The sequence below is a fragment of the Macaca nemestrina genome, chromosome X (genome assembly GCF_043159975.1).
Source record: "Macaca nemestrina isolate mMacNem1 chromosome X, mMacNem.hap1, whole genome shotgun sequence".
Taxonomy (NCBI): Eukaryota; Metazoa; Chordata; class Mammalia; order Primates; family Cercopithecidae; genus Macaca; species Macaca nemestrina.
The window spans coordinates 20,600,026-20,610,833 of NC_092145.1; the positions used below are offsets into that span (position 1 = coordinate 20,600,026).

At 42.5% G+C, this 10,808-nt stretch overlaps 3 protein-coding genes across 4 annotated transcripts; 1 reads left to right on the plus strand and 2 right to left on the minus strand.

The window, feature by feature from the left end:
• Positions 1-377: 377 nt before the first annotated feature.
• On the minus strand, positions 378-1,220 carry LOC105481403 (CAAX box protein 1). The gene has a single exon (XM_071089196.1). The coding sequence runs from the start codon at positions 1,218-1,220 to the stop codon at positions 594-596; it is 627 nt and encodes a 208-aa protein (XP_070945297.1). The 3' UTR covers positions 378-593.
• Positions 378-1,537, minus strand: RTL8C (retrotransposon Gag like 8C). The gene has a single exon (XM_024792735.2). It carries the CDS (start codon positions 1,535-1,537, stop codon positions 1,196-1,198), a length of 342 nt encoding a protein of 113 aa, XP_024648503.1. The 3' UTR covers positions 378-1,195.
• A 7,333-nt stretch (positions 1,538-8,870) lies between these two features.
• On the plus strand, positions 8,871-10,057 carry RTL8B (retrotransposon Gag like 8B). 2 transcript variants are annotated; one of them, XM_071089197.1, is made up of 2 exons: positions 8,871-9,301; positions 9,854-10,057. In XM_071089197.1, the coding sequence occupies exons 1-2, from the start codon at positions 9,110-9,112 to the stop codon at positions 9,911-9,913; spliced, it is 252 nt and encodes an 83-aa protein (XP_070945298.1). In that variant the 5' UTR covers positions 8,871-9,109; the 3' UTR covers positions 9,914-10,057. The 2 variants fall into 2 exon arrangements, with proteins under 2 accessions (XP_070945298.1, XP_011739268.1); XM_011740966.2 differs by lacking the exon at positions 9,854-10,057 and having other exon boundaries at positions 8,919-9,593.
• Positions 10,058-10,808: the final 751 nt, after the last annotated feature.

Sequence of the window (10,808 nt, forward strand, 5' to 3'; positions counted from 1 at the left end):
CCCTGATAATGCATTAAATAAAACTGTAAGAAGTGTTCACCAACAAATGTGTGAGATGCATGGCTTGTAACCATTTGGGGTATATGCTTTCAGACAGTTTTTTGGAAAAGAGGGAAGAAAAAGCACCCTATCTGACTATTCCTTATCTTATCTTGGCCACAGTCGGATTAAGGTTCATTTCCTAAGGGGCACAAAACTTGACTTGTTTACAACATTAATCGTCTGGGATTAGTCACCGGTGGGATCTCCATTTGCAGGACACCACAGGACTCTGTGTCAACATCAACCATAGCGTGGCAGGACATATAGTTTTTGAACAAGATATGGACCCCATTTACAGAACCAGGGAGGGAAAAGTGCCATATTGACTGAGACCATTTCTTTTCAATAATGTCTGACATTTATTGAAAATAAGGAAAAGACTTTCTCCAGGTAGTGTATTAGAGCAGAGCAGAATGCAGGGGTTACTGTGTTGAACAAAAGGCACACATCAGAGAGACAGTTGCAAACTCAGAAAACTGGGTTATAGGCAAAACTAACTGGTCCACAAGAGAAAATGAGAGACTCGATTTGGCTGCCAGGCACACCTGGGTCTAGGCTGGAACACAAGAGGTTTCTGGGGGTGGGGAGGAAATAGGTCTCGCTGAAGGTGACAGATCCCTTGGGGGGCCAGCTGTCTGGATCACTGTCCAAGGACTGTGGCCAGCCCAGATACCTCCGAGGTGAGTCCAGATCACTAGGAGCAGCAGTCTGTCAGTGGGATGCGATGGATGGCGATGGCAGTGGCAGCGCAGGTCTGTGGGCAGAATGATGTAGTCGTCTGGCAGTCTGGTGGGGAGGAGGGGGCTTGGCAGCGGCGGCAATGGGTGGTCTGTCCAGTGTGTAACAGGAGCCCAGCTTGCAGCTGGAGCGCAGGACAGCGTCCAAATGTGCATGGGAGGGGCTGGCTGGCTGGAAGGAGAGGGCGGCGGCTCGCTCCAGAGTGAGGCCCAGGGGCGGCAGCAGGAGCCTGGAGCGCTATTCCTGGAACAAAGGCAAGCACTACGCGGGAGGGGACAGGAGCGCAGGGGACATCGCGGCGGCTCGAGGGGGAGGGAGGTGCGGAGGGAGGGCGCCTGTGGCGACCCTGGCGGCGGCCAGTAGCACAGCGGGCCCTCCCCAGAGCACCCGCCCCCAGGCTCGAGGGTCTCCCGGCCTAGAAGTCCTCGTCCTCCTCCCATCCAAAGACCCGCTTCATCTCGGCCAGGAAGCCCCGGTAATCATTGAGGAGGGGGCTCTCCTTCTTGATGTAGGGGATCACCCACTGCAGGGCGGGCCCCGTGAGGCGGGTGATGAGGAACGTCACCTTCAGGGCGTCGCTGGAGAATGTGTTCTCGTCCACGAACATGTAGGAGCCCGTCTGCACGATGAACTCCGGGAGCCGGTCGGTATCGCCATCAAACGTCTCGGGAAAGGGAATCGGGTTCCTCCAGCGACGCGTCGCAGGTCGGATCGGCAAGGCCAGGAGGGCCTTTATCAGCTGCACCCGACCGTCCATCGCTGCTCTTCGCTTCGCTGGACGTCAATGGGCTCCACCCGGTTCTGCAGAGGTCAGTACCGAGGCGTCGCCGGAAATGCGTGTCCACGAAGGCCTGCCCAAGCTAGGGTGGGCGGGGCCACGAGCGGGGCTCCAGCCCTCTCATGGACTCCGCCCACAAGGCCGGGTGTTCCCTAGTACGCAGGCGCGTCGTGGGGCACACACTTGCGAAGAAGGGCCTAAAGCCCTCAAGGAGGCAGGGTCCTATCGGAGAGGCTGGGCTGAGGGTTCCTAAGGTGGCGGGACGGGGAGCAGGGGAGGAACCAGGGAGACCTGGTGGTGTATGGGGCGCGAGGACCTCGCTCCAAGGGTATGTTAGGGGCCCTACCTAGTTCTGGTAGTTGAGGAGTCCTCCCGCTGCACTGGTCCCCACCTCTCATCAGCCCTTGGGTATGCATTCGGGGAGCCTTGGCCCTGGACGCCACTAGTATGAGGTTCTGTGAACACATTTTCCTGCTCCTTCTTGCGTCTCTCAACCAGATTATTGGCTCCCTACTTTGCAACATTAATAGAGAAGCCCCACATATTAGCAAATATAATCCAGAGCAGCATGTTCAAAGAGTAATGCACCACGCTTGAGGGATGGATACTCCATTCTCCATGATGTGATTATTAGGACCTAGTATTTGATAGCACAACAGGATGACTACAGTCAAAATAATTTAATTGTACATTTAAAAATAACTGAAAGAGTGTAATTGGATTGTTTGTAGCACAAAGGATAAGTGCTTGAGGGGATGGATGCCCCATTTACCATTATGTGATTATTATGCATTGTATACCTATATTAAAGCATTTCACGTACCCCATAAATACATATACCTATCATGTACCCACAAAAATTAGAAAATAAATTTTTAAAAAGAATAATATACCACAAGCAGTTAATGTAAGGAGAGTTAAATATTAAGAAATCTCTTAATTTGTTATAAAAAGCTGCCCTCAGTTCTCTGTCACGTTGCCCTGTCTCTAGGCAGTTCACTACACTGCAGCTTGTTTCTTCATGGAACAAAGGGAGAATGTTTCTCCTTGAAAGATGGAGTCATGTATAAACTAACATAATCATGGGAGTTCATCACCTTTGCCACATTCTCTTGGTTAGAAGCAAGCCATAGTCCCCACCTACACTGAAAGGTATGACCAGGATATTGGGATGTTGGGGGCCACCTTAGAATCTGTCTGCCATAGCATGGATATACAAATTTGGTGATCCATTCATTTGTTGGAAGATATTTGGCACATTTACAGGTTTTGGAAATTACAAATGAATCAGCTATAAGCATTTACGTACAGATTTTTGTGTGAGCACAGATTTTCATTTTTCTAGAGCAAATTCCTAGAGCAAAGATTTATGTCATATGGTTCCCATTAAAAACTCTCATCAAACTTAAAAGGGAACTCCTAAATCTGATGAAGAGCATCTACAAAAATCCTACAGCTGTCATACTCGAAGGTGAAAGCCTGAATGCTTTTCACTCTTAGATCAAGAACAAGACACATAGAGGGGAACAACACACACTGAGGCCTATCAGAGGGTTGAGGGTGGGAGGAGGCAGAGGATCAGGAAAAATAACTAACGGCTAATAAGCTTAATACCTGGGTGATGAAATAATCTGTACAACAAACTCCTATGACACAAGTTTAACTATGTTAACAACCTGCACTTGTACCCCTGAACTTGAAAGTTAAAAAAGACGAACAAAACAAGTACATATGCCCACTCTCATCACTTTAGTGCAGTATTGTACTGGAGATTCTAGACAGTGCAATGAGGGCAAAGAAAATAAGGAAAGGAAAAAGTAATAAAAGGCATCTAGATTGGACAGGGCAAAGGCAGACTTTTGTTATTCATACACACTAGGATCGTGCATATAGAAAACAGATTTTCTAAGATCAACAAAAAGTACTAGAACTAAGAAGCGAGTTTAGCAAGGTTGCAGGACATAGGCGAATATACAAAAATCAATTGTATTCCTAGTAACGAACAAGAGAAATTTGAGCTAGAATTTTAAACACCATAAAAACTTAAAAAATGTTAGGGTTAAATATGACAAAAGAGATGAGACTTGTACCCTGAAAACTACAGAACATTCCTGACATATATTACAAAATATCTGAGTAATGCAGAGATATATTTATGGACTGGAAGATTTAATGTTGTTAGTATATCAATCCTCCCAAAAATTGATATATAGATTCAAAGTCCCAGTGAGTGTTTTAACATATAAAAAACAACTAATTGCTTCTAAAATTCGTAGGGAAATGCAAAATATATATATATATATATATATATATATTAGCAAAAACAACTTTGAAATAGAAAAAATAAGTTGGAGGACTGATAATATTTGATTTCAAGATTTATAATAAAGCTACTGCAATTAAGACAATGTGATATTGTTATCAAAATAGACAAATATAGTCATCCCTTAGTATTTACAAGGGACTGGTTCCAGGATCCCTGCAAATACCAAAATCTGAGGACGCTCAACTCCCTTATATAAAAAATATAATATTTGCGTATAACCTATGTATATCCTCCCATATGCTTTAAATCATATCTAGATTACTTATAATACCTAATACAATACAAATTCTATGTAAATAGTTGTTACCTCATATTTTTAATTGTACTCTTTTTCTAATTTTTACTTTTATTTCAATAGTTTCTGAGGTACAGGTGGTTTTTTGTTACATGGATAAGTTCTTTAGTGGTGATTTCTGAGATTTTAGTGCACCTGTCACCCAAACAGTGTACACTGTACTCAATATGTAGTCTTTTATCCCTCACTCCCCTCCCATCCTTCCCCCCTGGATCACCAAAGTCCATTGTATCAATCTCATGCCTTTGCATCCTCATAGTTTAACTCGACATCTAAGTGACAACATACAATATTCGCTTTTCCATTCCTGAGTTAACTTCACCTAGAATAATGGCCTCCAGCTCTATCCAAGTCGCTGAAAAAGACATTATTTAATTCCTTCTTATGGCTGAGTAGTAGTACATGTTGTATATATACCACATTGTCTTTATCCACTCGTTGGTTGATGGGCACTTAGGTTGGTTCCATATCTTTGCAATTGTGAATTGTGCTGCTATAAACATGCATGTGCATGTGTCTTTTTCACAGAGTGACTGATTTTTCTTTCCTTATTTCCCAGTAGTGGGATTGCTGGATTGAATGGTAGTTCTACTTTTCGTTCTTTAAGGAATCTCCGTACTGTTTTCCACACTGGTTGTACTAATTTACATTCCCACCAGCAGTGTAAAAATGCTCCCTTTTCCCCACATCCATGCCAACATCCATTTTTTTAAGACTTTTAAATTATGGCCATTCTTGCAGGAGTAAGGCGGTATCTCACTGTGGTTTTAATTTGCAGTTCCCTGATAATTATGTTATCTTCTAGAATTAGTGATGTTAAGCATATTTTCATGTTTGCTGGCTGTTTGTGTATCTTCTTTTGAGAAATGTCTATTCATGTCATTCGCCCACTTTTTGATGGGATTTTTTTTTCTTACTGATTTTTTTTTTTTTAGTTCCTTGTAGATTCTGGATATTAGTCCTTTGTTGAATGCATAGTTTGTTAATACTGTCTGTCTACTCTGCTGATTATTTCTTTTGCTGTACAGCAGATTTTAGTTTAATTAGGTCCCATTTATTTATTTTTATTTTTGTTGCATTTGCTTTTGGGGTCTTGGTCATGAATTATTTGCCTAAGCCAATATCCAGAAGAGTTTTTATGTTATCTTCTAGAATTTTTATCGTTTCAGGTCTAAGGTTTAAGCCTTTGCTCCACCTTGTTGAATTTTTTTTATAGGGCGAAAGATGGGGATCCAGTTTCATTCTTCTACATGTGTCTTGACAGTTTTCCCAGTACCATTTATTGAATAGGATGTCCTTTCCCCAAATTATGTTTTTGTATGCTTTTTTAAAGATATGTTGGTTGTGTTTGGCTTTATTTCTGGGTTCTCCATTCTGTTCCATTGGTCTACATGCCTATTTTTATACCAGTACCATGCTGTTTTGGTAACTATAGCCTTGTAGCATAACTTGAAGTCAGTAACTGCGATGCCTCCAGATTTGTTCTTTTTGCTTAGTATGACTTTTGCTATGTGGGTGCTTTTTATTGGTTCCATATGAAATTTAAGATTGTTTTTTGTACTTCTGTGAAGAATGATGATGGTATTTTGATGGTAAATGCATTTAATTTGTAGATTGCTTTGGGCAGTATGGTCATTTTCACAATATTGATTCTTCCCATCCATGAGCATGGGGTGTGTTTCCATTTGTGTCATCTATGATTTCTCTCAGCAGTGGTTTGTAGTTCTCCTTGTAAATATATTCCACCTTTTTCATTAAGTACATTCCTAAGTATTTTTATTGAAGTTGTTATAAAAGGGATTGAGTTCTTAATTTGATTCTCAGCTTGGTCATTATTGATGTATAGCAGCAAAAATCCTCAGTAAAATACAAGCTAACTAAATACAACAGCATATCAAAAAGATAATATGTTATGATCAAGTGGGTTTCATACCAGGGATACAGGGATGGTTTAATATATGCAAATCAATAAATGTACTATATTTATTGGAAGTCAAACTATTGTTGTTCACTAATGATATGATTCTATACCTAGAAAATCCTAAAGACTCATCCAAAAAGCCCCTAGATCTGATAAATGAATTCAATATAGTCTCGGGATACAAAATCAATGTATACAAATTATTTTTTATTATTTTTTTCCAGAATATTTTGATCAGCCGTTGGTTGAATCTGCAGATGCAGAACCCATGGATATAGAGGGCCAACTGTAGATGAATAGAATTGGATATGTAATTCACACACATATATGGATAGCTGATTTTTGTAAAGTTTTGTAAAGGCAATTCAGTGGAAAAGGGATAATCTTTTCAAAATGATGCAGGAAAAGTTGAATATTCATTTACAAAAAATTTAATTTGATCTATATCTCATACCACATGCAAAAATTAACTCAAAAAGGTTAATAGACCTAATGGTAAAACCTAAAATTATAAAGCTCCTAGAAGAAAACAGGAAAAAAAACCTTTTGAAACCTTGGATTAGACAAAGATTTCTTAGCTATCACAACAAAAGCACAATTCTCATAAGCAAAATTTGGTAAATTGGACTTCATCATATTAAAAAGCATGTGCTCTTCAAAAGACAATGTTAAGAGAATGAACAGAGAAGGCACAGGCTGGAAGAAAATATTTGTAAATGGCATATATAATGAAGATTTGAATACAGGATACATATAGAACTCTCAAAACAACAATGTAAATGTCAACAACCTGATTTAAAATGGAAAAAATATCTGAAGAGACACTTCACTAAAAAGGATAAATGTATGACAAATAAGCAACAAAAAAGATGTTCAGGGACATACGAATTTTATGTTTCTTAATAGTAGGAAGTAAAATCAGTCAAATGCATTTTCTGTGTCTATGTGTGTTCTGTGTTCCCTAATTTATGCAGTTAGGGAATTGCAAATTAAAACCACAATCACACCTATTAGAATGGCTGAAGTAAAAAAGAAAATCAACAAATGAAGAACCCAGAACAAAACAAAACCTGACGATACTGAGCGTAAATGAGTTTGCACAGCAACTTAATCTTTCATATATTGCCAGTGGGAATACAGAATGTTAGCAACTTGGGAAAACATATTTGGGAAACAAGTTTCTTTCATCCAATTTTACACACTATAATTCCTCCTCCACTGAGATGACCACTATTCTGAATTCTATAAGCATTTAGCTTTGCCTATTTTTAACACTGATATAAAGTGAAATCCTAAAGTATATACAAATTTTGTGCCTCACAACTTCTATTCAGTGTAACATCTGTAGCACTCCTCCATATTGCTGTGTGTACTAATACAGAGTTCCATTGTATGACTATGCCATAATTTATTTATCCATTTGCCTAATCTAGTAAAATATAAAAATAATAATATGCCATGATTAAATGAAATTATCCCAGCAATGCAATGTTGTTTTATGAATCAAAAATCAATTATAACTACCGTACTAACTAAAAGGAACTGTAGCAGACAAAATGGCAATCCCCCAAAGATGTGTGTGTCCTAATTTCCAGAACCTGAAAATATAAAGCAAGAAGGAATTAAAGCTACAGACAGAACAAAAGTTGCTAATCAGTTACACTGAAAATATGAAGATTATCATCGATTATCTAATCATATGAACTCTTAAAAGTGTAAGATGAAGGCAAAGAGGATTAGAAAGAAGCCACATGAGAAAAATTTGACACCCACTATTGCTGACTTTGAAGAGGAAGAAGGTGGCAATGAGCCAGTAAATATGGCATCCTCTACAAGCTGGGAATGGCCCTCATATTACAGAGCAAGAACACAGTACCTCAGTCCTACAACCACAAGGAACTGAATTCTGCCAATAGTCTAAATGAACGGAAAAGAACTTATTTCATAGAATCTCCAGAAAGGAATATAGCCTCCCAATACCATGACTTTGGTCTAGTATGACCCATATGGAACTTCTGACCTACAAAACAATAAGATGATAAATTTCTGTTGTTTTAAACCACTAGATTTGTGGTAATTCATTAAGACAGCAACAAAAAGCTAACACAAAGAGAAAATTCATAGGACACATCAATAGACACAGAAAATGCATTTGACTGATTTCATTTCCCACTATTAAGAAATAGATAAAATTCATGGAGGGTATCTTGTAATTTGGAGGAAAGATATATCACATTTAGTTGTACTGGTAGGACACTTTTACTGAATGGCCTGTATGGATGTTTCACAAATATGCATGCTACTCTGCTCATCAGGACTTACATAACCTAGTCAACCCAACTGCGTTGAAAGTATCTATGGCAAACAAGTGATCAAGGTACACATAATCAATAACAAAATATACTACATCATGAACACCTTGATTTGATAAACTAACACACAAAATCTTTGCTGTAGTATACCTGGCAAAAATAACTCATTCTAATCATGAGAAAACATCAGAGGAAAGCAAATCTAGGGGCATTTAAAAAAATTGTTGACCAATAATTTTCAAAAGTGTCAAAGCCGAGGATTTGCAAAGGAACACGGAAGGGCAGATAGCATGGGACAAGGGATAGATATACCAGGCTGACTACTCAGCTTTAAAGAATTTCTAGGCTTTGCTCTCCAAGCACAATGGGCTTAGACCTCACCAAAAAAATCTTCACTCCCCACCCACCTAGAAAGACTTCGCCCCACCCCTACGGTGCGACCCCGCCTCCTCGACCAGTTAAGCCAGTCACCACATTTCCCACCACCTGCTCCGCTGGGTGCCCCGGGACTCCCTGGCGCACTACTGACCTCAAGGCCTTCTGGGCAGAGCTTGCCAAAGCAGCTGGGCCCTTCCCATGGCTCCGCCCATATCCCGGCTCCTCCTCCCCCGACCTGCACTTCCCGCGACGCCCCGGTGCAGCCCCCCCGCCAAGCCCAGTGCAGCTCAGCTAAGCTCAGCCGAGCGAGCGCGGCGCGATGGACGGTCGGGTGCAACTGATGAAGGCCCTCCTGGCCCGGCCCCTCCGGCCCGCGGCGCGTCGCTGGAGGAACCCGATTCCTTTTCCCGAGACGTTTGATGGCGATACCGACCGGCTCCCGGAGTTCATCGTGCAGACGGGCTCCTACATGTTCGTGGACGAGAACACGTTCTCCAACGACGCCCTGAAGGTGACGTTCCTCATCACCCGCCTCACGGGGCCCGCCCTGCAGTGGGTGATCCCCTACATCAAGAAGGAGAGCCCCCTACTCAGTGACTACCGGGGCTTCCTGGCCGAGATGAAGCGGGTCTTTGGATGGGAGGAGGACGAGGACTTCTAGGCCGGGAGACCCTCGAGCCTGGGGGCGGGTGCTCTGGGGAGGGTCCGCTGTGCCAGTGGCCACCGCCAGGGTCTCCACAGGCGCCCTCCCTCCGCGCCTCCCTCCCCCTCGAGCCGTCGCGATGTCCCCTGCGCTCCTGTCCCCTCCCGCGTAGTGCTTGCCTTTGTTCCAGGAATAGCGTTCCAGGCTCCTGCTGCCGCCCCTGGGCCTCACTCTGGAGCTGGCTGCCTCCACCCTCTCGTGCCAGCCCAGCCCCTCCCATGCACATTTGGACGCCGTCCTGCGCTCCAGCTGCACAAAGCTGGGCTCCTGTTACACACTGGACAGCCCACTCACAGCCGCCGCTGCCAACCCCCCTCCTCCCCACCAGACTGCCAGACGACTACATCATGCTGCCCACAGACCTGCGCTGCCACTGCCATCGCCATCCATCGCATCCCACTGACAGACTGCTGCTCCTAGTGATCTGGACTCACCTCGGAGGTATCTGGGCTGACCACAACCCCTGGACAATGATCCAGACAGCTGGCTGCCCCTCAGGGGGCCTGTTACCTTCAGAGAGACCCATTTCCTCCCCAATCCCAGAGACTTTTTGTGCTCCTGCCACATGGCTGCCAGGGCTCAGCTGTGCCTGGCAGCTAAATCGAGTCTCTCATTTTCTCTTGTGGACCAGTTAGTTTTGCCCGTATTCCATTTCTCTTCTGAATTTGCAGCATTTTCTCAGGTGCTTTTTGATCAACAAAATAACTTGTTTCTTCTGCTCAACTCCTTTATACTACCTGGAGAAAAATATTTTCCATATTTCCAATAAATGTCAGACACTATTGAAAAAGAAAGAGTCTGAATGAATATGGCACCTTTCCCTCCCTGGTCCTGTAAACGTGGTCCATGTCTTGTTCAGAAGTGATATCCCCTGCCATTCAGTGATTGATGTTGACTCCTGCATTATAAAACATCTAAGATAGAGTCCTGTAGTAACCTGGGGATAGTGTCCCCACTGGTGATCATTCTGTCCCGGATGTTGAATCCTCTAAACCAGTTAGGATTATCCCAAGCCTCTTAGTAAATGAATGGTTACCTCATTTTGGCCAACATTGTGAGAAGTCAGCCAGCAGGCCCTTGGAAAAGGTATCCTCAGCTCCAGAAAGTGGATTGAAAACACAATTCCCAAATTGTTACAAACCATAAATCCCACACAGATTATTGGTGAACAGCTGTAAAATTTTATTTAACCCATGATTCAGGGAACCAACAGAATTATATAGGTGCTTTTCAAAAGCATTTATAAATTCTTGATTATGTAGGTAGTGGGAGGAAATGCAGAAATGAGACTGTTAATTTAGATACAAACCTGGTG

Coding starts and splice junctions, on each gene's coding strand:
- LOC105481403 (XM_071089196.1), bottom strand. CDS start 1,220: ATGGGAGGAGGACGAGGACTTCTAGGCCGGGAGACCCTCGAGCCTGGG.
- RTL8C (XM_024792735.2), bottom strand. CDS start 1,537: ATGGACGGTCGGGTGCAGCTGATAAAGGCCCTCCTGGCCTTGCCGATC.
- RTL8B (XM_011740966.2), top strand. CDS start 9,110: ATGGACGGTCGGGTGCAACTGATGAAGGCCCTCCTGGCCCGGCCCCTC.